Here is an 18052-nt window from a genome sequence, read left to right on the forward strand (position 1 = left end):
AGCGTGTAATAATATGAATGTAAAATACAAAAGAGATGAGGCGAACTATTGAAGCCACCTTTTAAAAATCCCTTAGAAATGTATACACTTGCTAGCTGATAATGAAACGCTATTGTCCTGTTTTCCTCAGGTCTAAAATTTGCCACCTTGGGTGACTGTGAGTGAAATATGTGTTGCTGCAGGTGAGGTGGGGGCAATCTGTTACCAATACAGGTTTTAAGTGCAGTTTTTCCAAAGCCCTTTGGGCTTTCTGACCTCCAGCCTTCCTGGGGCACGGAGGGTGTAGAGATCTTCACTGAATGTGTGTACCTGGTATCTGACAGAGCTTACTATGCAAAATGCGTAGTAGAAATGTAAATGTAGAAGTGTACAATAACTTATAGCTTTGGCCCTTGCTTCTGCTTGCCTTGCTGCTCTTGAGAGAAAGCTTCCTGCAGGGCCCCTGTCCTCCTGATGCGGCCAGAAGGTCCAGCATAGGAACTTCTGTGGTGGGCATCTCCTGCTGTCTCACTGTTGCAAACAGAAAAGTTTGTTGCTGTCAGTGCAAATGAAAGAGACAGAGGTACCTTGCAGACAATGTACGTGTTAAGAAGTGGCCCATCCTGTGGAGATACCTTGAAAGCCTTTCCAGATGGGGTTAAGTGTCAGAGCTTTGTTCAAACTACTTCTCCCAAGAGTTACTCAGTGCAGTTCATAAAGCATATCCTAGGATGCTCTTCACAGACACTTTACAGCCAGTTTTATGTGTGCTTTATGAAGCTATAACTAATATTATGTCATTAGCATAAAGAGCAGAGAGTGGGTTTGTCCAATTTGAGAGGAGTTGCTTTTCATATGTGAAATCAACAAAGAGCAACTGTTCTAAAACCATAAATTAGGATCTAATTGTGGGCTGGTACTGAGCCCTTTCTCCCCCAAATCAATGGAATGATTGCCGTCAACCATAAATAATTGAAAAGCATAAATGTAATGTCATACTTTAAAGACACTTGAGCTATTGTAGAATCAATTTGTCAGGCAATTTTATTTCTATGCATATTTTAATGAATCGTGATCAAAATAGCAATAGCAGAACTACTTGCGAACTTATTTCCAGTGAAAAGCAAGTTAGTCTTGCCTGGACAATGGGAGAGGTCATTGGCAGGAGAACAGTCTTTTCATTAAGTTCTACAGCAACCATATTTTTATAGGCTATAGTGTTTATTCAGAAACGTGAATCAATTTTTCCTAGCACAATATGTTCCAGTCTTCACTTTCCTACCTTTTGTGAAGGACCATCTCTACTCTCAGTTCATATGGGGTAGGGCAGCAGACCCAGTTTAAACTTTCAGATATGCTCTTGCTGGAGTTCAGATGTTGAATCCAGCCAATTGTGGGTCTGAGGTTGCAGGGATCCAAAGGGTGAAATTAATGTCATGTCGACATTTTTCACCTTCCATCACGGGGAGATGTTATCACTGAATTTGTGCTGAAGAAAGTGTGGCTCATTTGTGAAGCCCCGCAGGTAAACTGTGGCTCTTGACTTTTGTCTCTATATGGAGCAGGGGAGGTGACTCTCGGCTGGCCAGGATTTAAGGAAGGGAGCAGTTTGTTTTCTGCTGTCATCGTCGCAGCATCGCGGGTGTTGCAGAGCTGCTCCTGAGGCATCTGTGCTCCGGGTGATTCTTCCAGCGCGTGACCGAAGCAAGCAGGAGCACTGCTCTCCCAGTCATGTGCAGTTGTTTGTGATTTCGTTTCTGCTCTCCTTCAGCACAGTAGGTGACAAGAAAAAGCAGTGTCTCTTGGCATACAACAAAGAATAAGCAATTTCGGCTTAGTGCTTCCTGTCAACACAGCAGTCAATCAGGTCTCGTTTAAAGGAGAGCAGCTGGGTCAGCGCAGCAGCCTGGCAGAAAACACTTGGCAGCTTCTTCGCATACCTATCAGCAGATGCGGGGGATTCAGCAGCATAAGCTTGACCTGCCTCGTCTAGCGTATAATGTTGCCCTTTAGCAATCGGTTTTGCTTTCTCTAATTCAGCTGGATTTCTTTAAGCAGTTAGGAGAGAATTTAAGCAGTGCTGCTTGACGTGACATTTTAACTGTGTTTACAATCTGGAGTTGCAAGCGAGAGACCATATGCTGGTTTCCTAGTAAGAGAAAAGTAGCTGGATGTTTATATGGTAGCTCTTAGCTTTATTGATCTAGCATGGTTTTTTTGTTTTCTGAAGACTTATGTCTAAAAGACTTTAACTTCATGCAGTGACAGCTACCATCTATTCTAAGGAAAGGGAGGATATCCTTGATTGCTAGACCTACCAGCTGTAAATTTTGGGATGATGTTAATAGTATATATTAGGTTAATTGGGCTTTTTTCACCCTCAATATCTTTGTCCCACTTTCTTCTTTGAAAGTTTATTATCTTTCTTTTAAAGTAGTAGTTCTTTGTTCTTCATTTGCTTCAAGACTCCACAGTATTTAGTTGGAAAGTGATAATGTGTAGTTGTATTCCCTACTAAGAAAACATCGATACATTGCAATTTGAACAGTACACGTTATGATAACTCTACTGTTTTTTGTTACGAGATCTTCATTAAGAATGATAACATCTAGCATATGGGAAAGAGCTGATAAAGTTAACCTAATGGATTTGCATTAAAATAACTGATAGCTTTTAATTAGACATTAAAATCTAAAGCACAGCTATTCCACCGTTATATAATACTTCAAGATATGTCGCAATTAGAAGAAATCTTTTTTATGATCTATTAATCTTGTTGACAGAAAAGCAATATATTATTGCCATTTGGGGTCAAGGGCAAAAGTACTGAAATACTAAACACAGTGATAATTTTGTTTCGCGTAAGGCTGGAGGGTGGTTTCATTTGAAATATATCCTGCCAGAAGAAATCCCCCCAGAATCTGTTTCCCTAGAGAAAATATGATTTTACTATATTGAAGCAATAATGAATTGAATATTTATGTAAAAAGACTGGAATGCACTTTGGGGATAATCCTTATATTCACTGTCTTGCCATGTTAGCATAATGATGATGTTATTTGGCAACTATACCTTTTTTAAAAATATACATAAATTCATGACATTTTATTGACCTACATTTAAAATCAAGCTGGGGTTTTTGTTTGCGTTCTGGCCATCTGCAGTTAACTACATGACACCTTGGTTCAAAATGTAGTTGTATTGTGTGTAAGTAAACAGAAAATGTATTTTCACATAGTTGTCCCACTTCAGAATTGTAAGGCTTTGTATTCTAACCAAGTATACAATTTTTTGTATTCCAAATATCCCCCTCCAGTAGCTTAAGAATAAACATTAAAGAGAGAAATTCAATCTTAATTGCGCAGGATGGAAATTACAATTTTAGGGTATTTAACAGTTTTAGAAGAGCTGTTCTTCAGTATTGCATTTAGAACTCATCATTTTGCTTTATTTTTTTAACTTTCTCTGTAGAAAGTATTTTAGCAATTGTGTAGCTTGTACACCAACTTTATTCCTGGAGTATGTGCCAGCTTCACAGCTGTCTCCTCCTAGGTCCAAAAAAACTCTTTTGAAATTAGCCTTTGTCTTTGAATAATCAAACTAAAATTTGGCTGGCTTTTCTAACCATATATTCAGAATGAGGAAGTTTCATTTCAATGAAATTATCTTTAAATAATCCCTTTTGATTAATTCATTGAGCAAAACAGTATTGTGCCTTTTTAGAAGACAAATGGTATAACTAAAAGACAAACAGAGTGCATTTACTTTTTAACTTGTCTAATTTTTCTCAGCTAGTTAAAAAATGGAGACTAATATAGATACATGTGTATTAATATCCTCAAACTATAGCTGTCAGTTCCTGCAAACCCAGAAGCCAAAATTACACCAGCTGTATTATTATATATACATAACAAAGAGGAACATATACCTCATGCTATGTATTTGAGAGGTTTATTCCTTTGGCCTCTCTTGCTTTAATGTATTGCTCTGTTCTTTAGCGAAATACAAACAGTAAAAGACAAGATTGTGATCCCATATATTTAAGCAGCTAAATGCAGTACTTGTCCGTCTGGCATGATTATGATACACAGTTTGAACTGACAGCAACATGGACAAAGCAAACACGTGCCAGTGCTAGCAAGCTGGTTCATAACGTCAGTGTGATTTATTTGTGTATTCATAACAATATCAACTTCAAACTTGAAGGGCTGATAGTATAGAAAGAATCATAAATACATTATTTTTTCTGTTACCAAGGCCAAATTAAAGAACTTGTAATATTCGTAAGACAATATGATGGTATCTTTATAATAATTAAGGTAAAGAAGTTTTTCAGACGTGTAAACTAAACATAGGACCTAACTTCCAAGACAGCTTGGAGATGGTAGTATAACTCCTCCTGTTTGTCCTTTTGTTTTTTTTTTCTTAAATTCTCTTCAAACGTAATTTCTGGTTTAAAGTTTGGAACTGACTGTGTCAGCGTCTTAGTGTTAGTTCTTATGATCATGTAAATAAATTCAAATCCTGAGGAAAATACTGAGTAACCTTGATGTTTACAGTGATAGAAGTATGTAAATGTGGCTTTAATTTCACTCCCCCCCACCTTAGAAGTCTAAATTTTATTTTGGATTCCTCAATTGAAAATGTTGTTTTCATAGAGTAAGTGTTAGTCCCATGTGGGGGGAAAAAAAGCATGGAGTTAAGATTTTGAAATAAAGCAATTATAATTTCACTTTGATTTAAAAACAGTTTTCTTCAAGGAACAGAAACAATTCATATGGTAATGAAAAATTTTAAAATGTCATTCAGAACCATATTCTATATTTCCCTCTCTAAAAACTGATCATCGAAAGTATCTAAAATGTTTGCACATAAATTCTAATTAGCTCTACTAACAGCATTTTGGTAAATGAGTGTTTATGGAAGTACTTTGTGTAAAGCCACTATAAATCAATGTCCACGTACTTGAAAACTGTATGTTTCCTAGGATGCTGAAGCCTGTGCTTTTCAAAGGAAAAATAACACAGTCAGTACCGATGTTAGTGCAACTAGTTTGTTTTCAGAATACCACTTTAACTATTAATTTAAAAGCAAATCAAAAAGCTTTGCCAGCACTGTCCTTCAAGGAATGACTTACCTGCTTGGTTAGAAACAACTCTTCTTGCATCAAGAGGCTGGAATAACAGTAAGAAGGTTCTAATGAGGAAAGTTGAATAACACTTTCCTGATTATCTCAAAAATAATTTGCCAAATATGTTTCGGAGACAGAACGTATTGGCAACTGTAATCTTTGGTTTAAGGCGCAGAGAAGATGAGAGAAATTTTACTATTGAAGGATGGTATGAAAACTCTAGGTGTCTGAGAACAGAGTTAGAATTTAGACCACTTTGTGAACCTGAGTTGTGGCAAAGGCTTGTCCTCTTTAATTTTAGTCAGTGTCGTGGAGCCAAAGGCAAAAATGCATCTTTGGCGGGAGAAGACTGAGCAAGGTCCTTAAATAAAGCAAAGCTCACTGATAATACGGTACTTGATACAAATTATTTGTGATGTCACGTAAAATTGAATTATACAGTGGCAAAAAGTAGCTCATCTTCTAATCAGTTTTTAGCAACAAGATTAATATATGAAGCAAAGACAGCTCTTAATTTTTTGATAAATCATTTAGCAGTGTATGCTGCCTGCCTGCTGCTAATATCTGTGAAAATACTGTGGCTCATCCATCATAGGCATTAATTGCCACACCGGGTAGCAGTGGAAGGGAAAACAGTATTTGGATTAATAGCCCAAGAAAACCTCTTTAATTTCCTATTTTTGTACTTCATTTCCCCACCTTCTCAGTTGCAGTGGTACAGCTGAGGATCAAATGTTGTGGCTTTTTTATATGAAGACAAATGATGAGGATATGGAGAGGCACGAGAGGAGCAACGGGACCGTTTCCCAAGCATTGAAGCTGATTAAAAATGTACATTTGCCCCAAAGTAGGGGTGAAGGAACACTACTCTGAGCCCTCCACAGAGAACAGGCAGTGGTGGATGGTGGTGGCATCACTGGGAAAGGGTTGACAGCAATGAGAAGTTTCCTAGACTGCACCATCAAGAGGCTTCCCTCAAACAGAGCAATCGCAAGACAGTAACCCATAGCACTTTTCCCCTCTCTTGTTTATCTTCATTTAGGTCATAAACTGTTTGCACAGCAGACCATTTCTCTCTGCAATGAAATAATTACCATTTAGGTCTCACCAGTAGCAGTACAGTCAGCTGTGCAGGTGGGAGGGAAGGATGTCCCTCCACTGCCCTGCAGTGTCACCATCAGCCTGGTGGGAGATGACAGGTCAGGCAGGAGGTGGGTCCCTGGCCACAACACTGGGTTGCAGTGCTTTTAGCTCCCAGCCCTTGTTAACGTGAGGTTTCCTGAATGCTTGTCCAAGTGCATCTTCATGTATATGAATGACTTTCATTTCCAAAGAGCCAATTCCTTGCGATCACTTGCATTAGTTATTTGATGGACAATTACTGTCACTTTTGCACATTATTTGCACATGTGAAAAAGTCTCTGCTGCTGTTTCTGCGAAAGAGGTACCCACAGGAAATTTCAGATTAGATGTGTGAACTGTTCCCATCCTGATAACATTTAACGGTGCAGAATGAAATAAATCAGACTTTATAGCAAAACTAGTATTTTGAGGGAAACCTAGAAGGCGCTTATTATGTGAATTAGCCCGTCGTCAGCATTAACTAAGAAAGACTGAGTTGTTGAGACCTTTGTGGTTTTTGAAATGACATTTCCTGTCAGTAAAAATTCTCTTGATTATACCTGTCTCTTTAATGTCAAGAGTCACTATTCATTTTTAATTGACACGTGGCAACTCTTCCAAGGCTGTGCAAAGTTAGCTTTGTGTGAAGATTTGACTGTATAATTGGATGGTGGGGCTAGATTTTATTTTAAAATAAATCTGAAGAATCACTTGTATACTAAATGTGCTATATAATTAATCATATGGTAGTAGCCAATTAATTGTAATTAATGTGTTTTACAATTAAATACACTTTTTTTTCTTCGTGTGAAAAAAGCTCATATTCCTTCACCCCTGCTATTCCTTTCCCCCTAATTGCTTGGTACAAAGCTGCAACATTTGTAGCACATCCTTGATGATTGCATAGGTGGATCTGTTTCTCTTAGACCCAATGGATGCTCCCTAAAATTGATTCCTGACATTGTTTACAGGTACTGTCTGTGAATATATTAAACACATGTAAAATTATGCCTAAATTATATATTTAAGGAAATGTAGATAGACACTGACTACCAATGACACTTGAATATAAAATCTATTTATAAGTAGCGGTGCTGCCAGGGAGAGTGAAGTGATGGGTCAGGACAGACTCTGAAAGGTGGGCTTCTTTGTAGCCAGCATCTAAGAGGTAATGAGCGCGAGGGGGATTTTCAGTGCTAATGCACAGATATTTCTTCATATCTTTCAACCCTTAGGGATCTGCCTGCCACAAAATTCAAATATATGCAGAGAATTTAGAAGCCTCTAGTTGAACGTACCAGTTTGTCTGCCGATGCAGTGCGTGGGATGAAAGCAAATGAGGGGCGTATTGGTGTTTAACGTTATGTAGATTGGAAACGACTTATGCAGCACGTTGAAAGATAAACCTGTTTTTGTCTGTTTGGAACATTATTGGTAAAGGGCTATACATTTACATGTGTAATTGGCTGAATTCCAAATTGTGGGCAGGATTTGCTTTGTCTTCCTTTAATTTGTGTGGTTTGGTTCTTCCCTCAGGTTTTCATGTGTTGCAGGATGTAGGCAGCTCACAATGAACACAAACACAAACCGTTTTAATTTTTTCCTGTATATATTTACTGGGGATGAGGTTTCCTCCCATGGATGGGATAAAGCTATGGCAGTAATTTTATATATGTGAGCCCTCGAACTATGAATTATAAACCCTATGCCAGGCAGCTTGCAGGAGGGAGTTTCTTTGGCAGTGACTATATATAAATAGGTGCCTGAAGAGAATTTGTTTTTCCCTATAACTCATGAATATTTTTATTTTGTTTTTTCTTTTATATAACCTAGGAAACCTTCTCAGTTGAGGGGGATGTATAGCTAAAAACCATCAAGAAAAAAACGTGGCACCTTCTGCTTCCCAGATGATCCCCTTCCAGAGAGGTGCCAAGAGGCTGCTCGGGCAGGAGTCTGCCGGGGACCGTCAGCAGGTCCTGCGAGCAGGAGTTTGGCGGGGATGGGATGGTGGTGTGGTTGTGCCCCTCTGGCCTGGAAGCAGACAAAACTTGTACCACGCTTGTACCATTGCCACCATGCTGGAGCTTGTTTCAGAGCAACACCCCTCGGTGTGTGCAGATAAATTAGCTGCAGAAATAAAAGTATAGGCAGGCTAAGGAGACTTAGTGGCACAAATCTGAGTCAGTTCAAAATTTACCTTCGTCTTCTCTGGGGTGGTTTTCCAGGGAGGGGTTTCCCATTCCCCAAAACCCCTCCTTGGTGCATCTCCTTCCTCGCTCGCCTGCGTGGACATTGAGAGGCACCTAATTAAGAAACTGGGATAGTACCATTTACATGCTAAATATGGTTCCTCCGGGTCTCCTGTGACTAGAGGTGTGCTCTGAGCAAGCCGAGACTGGTCCCTGCCGCGCGATGATCTCCCGCTGGTACTTTGACGTGGCCGAAGGAAAATGCGCGCCCTTCTTTTACGGCGGCTGCGGCGGGAACCGGAACAACTTTGACTCGGAGGAGTACTGCATGGCGGTCTGTGGCAGCGTCAGTAAGTGCCCCTCCATGCCTCCCTCGCTCCTGCTGCTCGGCAGCGGGCCTGGGCTCACACTAACCCCCGGCCGCGGTCTGTCCAACGCCTCCGCTCACCGCTAGATCTTCACTAGCCTCTCGCTAACCTGGCATGGTAGTGGGTGACTTCTTGGTGCTGTAGGTGGGGGGCCTGCAAGTAGGTAGCTAGAAGTCTAACCCTTCTTTAGGCGACACCTTCACATTCACCTTCTCTTAATTTTCTGTCAAAGCGTACTGACATTTTGTGTGTCTCTGTGTGCGCGTGTGCAGTGCATGTGCAGGGAAAAAACCACAAACTTTAGGGAAGCCTCAGGTAAGTTTGAAAATAGCTCATTGTTTGTTTGTACAGTGTGTCTTCATGTATTATTTCTGACCTTTTTAAATCAAAGCAATGTAAGCTTCTTATAATACTAGAATATTTATTTCCAGCCTCAGAAGAACTGATTCGGTTTGTTTGGTTTTAGTTTGATTGAGCACTTTGTGTGTGTGTGTTTGCAATAAAAGGGGGAGAAATGACATTTGATTTTTAGGTTTCCCTGAGGGCCACGATGCACATGGATGTGAATCACCTCTTATTTTGTTTAACACTGTTTATTTTAATGATCATTTTCCATGAAGAAAGAGAGTTCACACTGATTTTGGTATGAGAAGAATGTCCTCCATCACAAGGTATTGAATCAGATGCTGGATTTATGAGCTGTGTTATGGTTGAGGAGCCGCTGGTACACTCCCCTCCCCTGCCTTGCCTGCACATACTCTGTGGAGAGTATTGGCTGCCATTTACATCTGAAACATTACGGAGCAAGTATGTATCTCGCTGTCCTGCCTGCTTATAGGGCATGGAGGAGCAGAACAAAAGCAGCACGTTCGGGCTGCTTTTAGTAATAGATTTCCGAACTGCATCTCAGAATATTTGCAATAAGTAGAAGACTTAAAAATGCACACAGACACAGGCATCAAGATGTGCTATTTGTGTCATGGAGCAGAAGAACTGACCTGTATTTTATTGGAGTGGGAGCAAGAGCAGTCATGGAGCAGGATTGCTGCTCTGATGCTCCAGCTGCATTTCATCTCAGCATCTTTTAGAGCTGTTCATGGCAAAACTCCATGGAGGGATGTCTTGAAAGGCTACCACAAGGCCAGTGAGGGGGACAGCTGTTGAATAGCAGTCAGCTTCTGCAACAAGACAGAAGATGTAGTGAAGAGAGAGAACAACTATTGGAGTGAGGTCTGTAATATATTTGCTAAAAGAATGACATTTTGAACCATTAGGTTCCTGTCTTAGGTAAGATGTTTCTAGAGATGCACAACATGGTTTGTCTCTGACTGCATGCCCTATGACAGCCAAGAAAAACTGGGACTTTGTAATGAGTTAAATTAGCAGAGTAGTAGAAAAAAAGAGAGTTTTAAAGAAGAGATATTTATGCAATGAAAAATGCAGGGTATGTGATATTGACAAGCAGTTCATATTGTAGACAGAAAAAGGAAAGAAAATTAAACTTGAAGATAGCTGGCTTATGCAGATTAGAGGCATAGGGAAAAAAAACAACTCTGCAGTGAGAGAGATGTTGAACAATAACCTTAAAAAAGCCACTTGAGCTTTTCTCAATTTAGTTTCAAGTAGCCGAGATGAAGCTATGTTTAGTCTTTACTGTTATGGCCAACAGAGAATTTATAAAGGGTGATTACCTTTTTCAGTCACACATGGGTGAGTATCATGCTTAAGTGGTGATTGGATCCCAGACAAGATGATGGCCATCAAAACTAATAGTGGAAAATATCTGAGAAACTGAATCTTCTGCTACTTTGCATCTGGAAGTAATCCCAGTTCACAAGGGAAGAATGATGGGACTGAACATGATTTACCTGCACAGAGCTTTGGATACTTCAGGCTTTTGCTTTGGTGTATAAGAGGCAAGGGAAAGTCACCGACCTCTGATATTATACCTCTGTGGCAGCACCTGTTCCTTTCCCCAGAAATTTAAATAAAAAGGGTGGGGTGGGCTTCATCCTTACACTTCATGTCTGACAGTGACTGAATGGAAAATATCTATTGGCTTTTTGTGCTGTGCCATTTTATTTTTGAGGTCAGTAGAAGAGTTTCTAAAAGCTGCATACGCTGGTTCTTGTTGAAAAAAGTCATCCTTTTCACATACCTGATAGGGATTAAGAATTATTACTGCCTTTGTCAGCATTATTAAAAAATCATGAATATTTCTGTGAACGCTGGACAACAGCATAAATGAGGTCTTCTAGTAGGGCTTGACTCTTGCAAGATTGCAGTTTTGTTAGAGGTCTGGATTTACAGATTTGGTTTGGCTCCTGCCCTTCAAGTTGAGGCATATGGATGCATTTATTTCTCTGTCCAAATTCTGCAGTGGGACTGTGCAGATTCAGATATCTCCTGACATCGTTCATCTTGCGTACAGAGCTGTAGTTACTCACCCAGCACCATGTGAGAGTTTCATTTCTGGCTTTCATGGTGCTGCAAAATTATTACACAGAGGGAATGGTGTTGCTGAGTAAAAGAGCAGTCACATCACAAAAACAGACTTCACCAGAATTACTCTTACAGAGTAAAACCTGGAGGGATGAGAGTGATTTGTCACATTGATAATGCAGTGGTGTTACTTTTCATACACAGGTTGTAGGTGAAATCATAGCACCGACTGCTTGTAGTAGCAAGCCAGCAGTTTACTGTATTACACTTCCCAACAGTCTAGTGATCTTTTTGTGGGAAATCTTCTGCTACAAGGGGTGACCTCGACCATGATCTTAAAAAGAATGTAATAGATTGAATTAAACTTGGAAATTAGATTGTCTTCCTTCTTCAAACTTGGCAGCAAAAGTTGTTCAGTCTGTGCTCGTGCTGTTTGGGAGAATAAAGCATCTTCTCTTCTAAGACTGGTATTTCTTACGCAGCATGTGAAATCAGAAACAACTTCTAAATTTGCTATATAGCATATCCATTGGGATATTCAGGTGAGCCCAGGCAATTCCTCTCTATCTTGTGGAAGTTAGTGTTACATTTTTGGTTTTTTTTTTCTTAGGTTCAATTCAATAAAACAATGCCAAGAGCATGACTGTTTGTGTTCTTTTCATAGGTATCTTGCTATACTTTTGGATTCCCAATTTTGGGTCATTTTGTCTTTAAGGAAAATGGAGTTAGGTTGAGTACTTGAACTGCATGGCTTTGTTTGCACAACTGGCAGTGAGGAAAAATAGACCAGGTCTTATCTTTCAAAGCAGATCTCACAGAGGACTTCTTCCTGATTTTCTTCAGCAGTTTTTCAAACAACATTTGAGTCTATAGGGTACACTTTCCAAGCTACTTTAGATATCTTTTTGTTCCTGTATTTTCATGTTATGTCAAAGCATTCCATACTCTGATCTGTATACTTCTTATTTCTGTTCCTAAAATACTTTGTATTCCTCTGGTTTTGTCTGCTGTTTCAGTATTGCCATACTGCTTCTCCTTATTCTTCATCATTTTGCTGAATAGAAATGGTCATGAAAATTATTCAAAGCGCTAAATACCATACATTTCAGCACCTAACTGAGATTTTGTCTTTGTAACTGTTCCAATGTTGCTGAAAGAGGGTTTTTACATGGTTATAGCGAGCTTTGGATCAGGCAAATGCCACTTCACTCCAATCCCATGAAAGAAAAAAAACAACAACCCAAACAGTGGAGAACAGTTCCCATCTAGGGCACACCTCTTCTGTCGTGCTTGGGTTTGGTTTTCCTCCCTGTGATCCTTAACTTAATCTTTCTATTTGTTCTTTGCCCGTCTGTGTCTCCCCCCATTCATGCTTACTTATTTATGCCATGCCATGCCATTCCATTCTTTATTCCTTTTCTCTCCAATGGTCACATGTTTGTTGCTCCCTTGTGTCCTATAAAAATCCAGCGAGCTTCTCTTGGCTGGGACACAAGATATACGCTAAAAGGATGTCTGTCCTTTGTGTAGGTGTAGTATGTTTTGCAGGAGAAACTAGGCTGATTTTACAGAGAGGAATATGAAACAGTGGTTTCTCTTTAATAGTGGGCAAAGGATGAAAGGGTGGAATGTGAGTTTATTTTTCTCATAACATGTTGAAATTGGACTGAACCAAAACCTGAGGATGTTCTGTTGTCACAAGTACTCATGTGCTATGAATACTGAAAGTATGAATACTGAACACTAATATCCCAGATATTGTCTACAGAAAAAAAAAAAAAAAATCATGTTTTATTTCTGCTTCCTTGCTGAAGTCTCTTCACCTTGATCTGAAAAGGTAGGTCTGTCCTGTCCTGCAAGGCCTGAGACTCTCTGCACTGTCAACAAATTTGACTGATGCTCTGAGACCTGACAAAAATGATTTGTCTGTTGGGTAGGAGCTACTACTGTCAAATTTTTTCATTCATCTCTCAGCTGCATGGGAATTGATACATAATTGCCCTAGAGGTAGAAGGCTTTAAGGAGCTTGTTACCAATTCCTTCAGCCTGTCAGACCACATCCTCACTCTCTATTGATTTTTAATAAGGATGTTCAATACCGTCTGCAGTTTCTATTCAATATAAGAACTCAAACTTCTACTGTGTGACTGGCCATAATGGCTCCTTTGAAGACATTAGGATGTATCAGGCAGTTAATTCAGATTTAATGACCTCAGAATGGGTATATATTGACAAGAATAAGCAGAAGATGATAAATTGCTGTTATTGAAGGAATTATTTCTGTCTTATTGTCATACTATAAAGTAATCTATTGTATGAATTTTTGCACTTATCTCTTAATTGTTGCTTGTTAAATGTCCTTAAAGCGATAGGAAATATATTTTTTAATAAGTAGTATTTTGAAATTATGTTACTGTTCAAGTCTTAGCTTGGGGACCAAAGGCGCTTCAAAGCTGGAAAAATTCTTTCCCTTAAATGTGCTTCATTTGTCAGCCAGTGCATAGGGGACAGCTCTCCCAGCAGCTCCTGTGGCTGCGGCGAGGTACATTTAGAGCGGAGTGGAATTTTTGCTGCCATGTTTTCATTTGTTCTGCACCTAAAGCAGGAGTGAACTGTACTCTGGTGGCATGGTTAGACTTTGAAAATTTTGACATATTGTTAAAATTAGCTTTTATAAAACAGGGAGTTTTGTCATTGTACTGAATTCCTATGGCTAATGTCAGAGGGAACCAACAGGCTTCAGTGTTGTCAGTTGCCTCTTTCCTTGCATAAACACTGAAAGGTAGTAATAAGTTTAAATGTCAACACACACAGTTTTATTTTTGATCATTTTAGAGCACGATCAAAGATTTTAGGTGAATTTAGGTAAATAGTATTTATTTTCTAGGCTAAATTTTGTAAACTTACAAACTTTCTAAATCTCTTGCTGGTTTTTAAGTGAGATACTCTTTTTATTAAAATATCATACACAAGACTAAGAATAATATAGAAGATCCATTCTCACTGCTTTTCATATAGGCTAGCTTGAGCTTGCTTAGAATTTAGTATCAGTTTGTCCCTGATAATTGATGGGATTGATCTTAGCGTGTTCCCAATTCATGCTCTTAAGTGAGGGAAAAATTCATGACCTGTAGCATTTTGCAGTGTCCAGTTTAACTTCTCTGCAGAGGTACTGCGAATAACAGTCTGTACCTTTTAACAGCAAAGGACCATAAGATGATACTCCTGTTGTCTGGAATTTCATCTATCCATGTGCTGCATGTTTGGGATCTTGACATCTCCCTAGTTAGCAGGAAGTAAAATGTTTTGGAATCTAAACTTGCATGCCGACTTCCAGAGCGTGTTCAAGGTATTAAAGAGGCTGCAGTGCATTCCTGTAAGCAGAATGGTAAAATCTACCAAATTTTTAGTTAGGTAGCACATTTTAATCCTTTGTTTTATTTTATCTGTACAGCTTCAGAGACTGCTTGAGCTTGAGTTCAGGCAGGAGGCTCAAAGATAGAAAGCAGACCACATCTAGAGCACGTTCAGCTGGACTAGGGGATACTGCCCTTCTGCTGCTCATGAGGTTTACAGGAGAGTTGCCAGGCCTCTGTCTATAAAAGCAGTAGAGCTTTCAAGTTGTTTCATGTCAGGAATGCTTGATCTTTTTTCCTTTTTTTTTTTTTTTTTTTTTGGTAATGCACTTAGTGCTGGAAAATATTCATCACAGCAACTAGCTATAATACTGATTTGTCATGGCACTACAGGAGGTATAATTTAAAACACAGAAGTCTAGTGCTAACATTTCAAATCCAAAAAATCTGGCTTTATAAGTAGTGATATTGCAAGGAAGCATTTCACATAATAAGTACAAAGTCTATTATTTGAATGAATAAAAAACACCAAGTTATTACAAATACACTAAGCCAGTCTCACTAGGCCAACCTATTGCTTCATCACAAAGGCTCTTTATATTCAATTGTCTTACTGCTTCCCAAATTAGCTGTAAAGGGGACATTATCTCTCAAAACTCTACTTAAATGTGTCCCTCTTCCACCATCTCCAGCATGAATTGCCTGTATCTGCTGGGTTTTATTTTCTCTGACATGAAAACTCAGCGAAATCATGTGTCTTGGTAAAGTTGAGGCTGATTTTAAATAGTGTAGATGAAATCTTAAGAAAAACATAATTTTGCCATTAGTCATTCATTGTGAATGCTTGGTACTTCTCATTCAGTGCCTAGGAGCTGTAATGGGATGAATTCTAATATAATCTATTTAAATTGTTAATTTTGACTACCACCTTTACTGGATGCAAGTGCCTAATTTCTGTTTCCACAGTTGTTTCGTCTGTATAAATTTGCACTATATTTCACCCTTGAACCACACGTGGAGCCAGTGTTGGACTAGGCCTTTTTAAAAAGCTGTTGGGTAAAGTTTAGGATTCAAAAGGGAAATTACGCAAATGTTTTCATATACAAGAGTTAAGTTAGACTACTGATAATTTCAAGCACTAAGAATTTTATTAATGTAGTGTATTATTGTAGACACTGGTTGTGCTGCAACTTGTTTTGTTGGATCTAACCACAGTTTGTTTTTTTTACACTGTGAAACTTGATGACTATTGTTTACAACCTTGGCAGAAGGCATGTTCAGGAGAATACTTCTGTCTTGTATTTGTTAACAGCAAACTCATTTGATGTAACAGGTGAAGAATTTAATAGGGTTTTTTTCTCCCTAATAAATATTTTAATTTATGGTGACAAATCAAAAGAGACTGACCTTGCAACAGAGTGTTGCAAAGATGCTTGAGGAAAGCTTGCTTTGAGGGACCTGCTCCCAAGCACAAAATTAATCAGAAAAACTCAGAGGGGGGTGATTGAGCAATTAATGGCCAAAATGAGTGTCGAATGGTTATGAGCAAGGCAAAAATTGCATTTGTTAGGGCTGGTGAAAAGGAAGTTGCATTCATGAAGATGCAATGAAAGCATAATTGCCAAGTTCTGGCTTTGCATAGATAGGAAATGTATCTTGAAGTCGTTACACAGAAAGATTCTATGAGGAAATTTAACTTAAACCTAGTGTAGGTGGCAGGTATCAACTTTAGATAAAGCAATAGATGAGGAATAATATGGATATGTTTTCGGGTTTTTTTCTTGTCTTTCCAAGAAGTCTCTGTGAGGGATTTCACTAAACTCTCTTTCAAGATACCTATTGTTTTGATGCCATACCAACACTTTAAATTATAACATATCAAAGGAAGATAGGATCAGTCTTTGCAAAGTGAAGTTCTAGAAGGAATGTAACTTTTAAACATGTGATTTCTCTATTGCAGTACACTTAATTACATTTTCAGGCCAAAGTTGCTACATTGACTTCTAATTATTCTTCGAATACTAATACAAGTTATGAAATATTACATAAAGTATGCACAGCCTTTTATGACAAAGTAGTTTAGCCTTGATGGGTAATAAAACCAATGAGAAAACCAAACTATTAAAAAAGGAAAGTGCATCCCTCTGGAACACTGTGTGCTCTTTCATGTGTTAACTCTCTTCCTGTCACCTGTGCCTGGAATCTCTTTCAATTAAACTAGTAGACATTTTTAAACCATGTGTTTTCTAATTGGCTTTAGGAACATTCATCTAATTTAACCAAATTTTGGAAGTGAAGAGGCAGCTTGAAATGGAAGGTGGAGAAGTCAAGTCTCAGAACTGATTCTTTTTACTGCTTCAGATATCATCCATGAGCATACAACCACTACTGTTACAGGGGGCTTTTTTTCTTAATTTGGTACCAACTTGCACATATTTTTTTCTGACAGAAGAATATATTTCTTTTTATCTAGTCTGTTAGACCATGTTTTGTGCTTTCTGAGTCTCCACCATTGTAGTCAGAATTCCTTGGGTTTTGCTTTCTTTTGCTTTCTTTTGCTTTCTTTTGCTTTCTTTTGCTTTCTTTTGCTTTCTTTTGCTTTCTTTTGCTTTCTTTTGCTGTCTTTTGCTGTCTTTCTTGGGTGTCAAAGATAATTGTTAAAACGTGAGGATAAAGCAAATGTGCAAGACAAATAAAACCCAGCTGAATGGTTATGTGAGGAGGCTGAGTGATAACTATGTAGTTGTAGTGGGTGAGCCTTGTCATCAATGAGTAGCTCAATGGGAGTTCGCATTATTGAGCACCTTTGCTGAAAATTAAAAAGCGGGCGGCTGGAGTTGAGCAGCCTGAAGGACAGGAGTACCAGGCTCTGATCATGGTCAGCAGAGTTCACTGCTCTGCAGTCCGCTTCCAGGCAGGGAGATGTGCTGATGAGACACGAGGTGAAAGATCTGGCTCGCAGAACTCCTGCCAGTCCAGGGGTAATGACAACCTCCAGAGCACAGCAGTGCTGTCTTTTTGCCCCCCAAACCCCTTAAAAGAAACCAGCAGCAGCAGCAACCTGCCGCTTACGGCTAAAATACTAAAACTGGCACTAAGTCTGGTTTTCATTCTCACAAGGTCTCCATTGTTCTGTTGGCTGTGGGAAGAACCCTGCCCTTCTCTTTATTCTTTAGTTTTAGACAGGGTTCAGAAAGTGGTTGTGGTGAAAGCATGTATGAAGTGAAAGTAATTAAAAGTGAAAAGGAGTGGCACTTTGACTGCTGGTCCTCCAGCATACAGTGCTCAGAACGAGAATAGTTGTCTCTGTAATGCAGTAGGTTATGATTTATACATAGTATGTAAACACACTTACTGTTCTGTGCCCCAGTATTGATCTCTACTAGAAAGCATACAATTTTGGCAGACACTTTTCTCCAAGTAAGAAGTTAAGTTAAATATAATTTAATTATGTAAAAACTCATC

The 18052-nt window shown here is 38.9% G+C and overlaps 1 protein-coding gene across 6 annotated transcripts in view; it reads left to right on the forward strand.

Moving 5' to 3' along the window:
- APP (amyloid beta (A4) precursor protein) overlaps positions 1 to 18052 on the forward strand; it is a 188062-nt gene that overhangs the window by 86630 nt on the left and 83380 nt on the right. For 2 of the 6 annotated variants that reach the window (XM_009894907.1, XM_009894908.1), the window contains exon 6: positions 8604 to 8771. The exons of 2 other annotated variants lie outside the window; for them this stretch is intronic. In XM_009894907.1, the coding sequence (XP_009893209.1) occupies positions 8604 to 8771 (168 nt within the window). Of the gene's footprint in view, positions 1 to 8603; positions 8847 to 18052 lie in introns of all 6 variants that reach the window. 2 more of the 6 variants (XM_009894905.1, XM_009894906.1) reach the window with 1 other exon arrangement.

The sequence above is a fragment of the Charadrius vociferus genome, unplaced genomic scaffold (assembly GCF_000708025.1).
Source record: "Charadrius vociferus isolate BGI_N301 unplaced genomic scaffold, ASM70802v2 scaffold201, whole genome shotgun sequence".
Taxonomy (NCBI): domain Eukaryota; kingdom Metazoa; phylum Chordata; class Aves; order Charadriiformes; family Charadriidae; genus Charadrius; species Charadrius vociferus.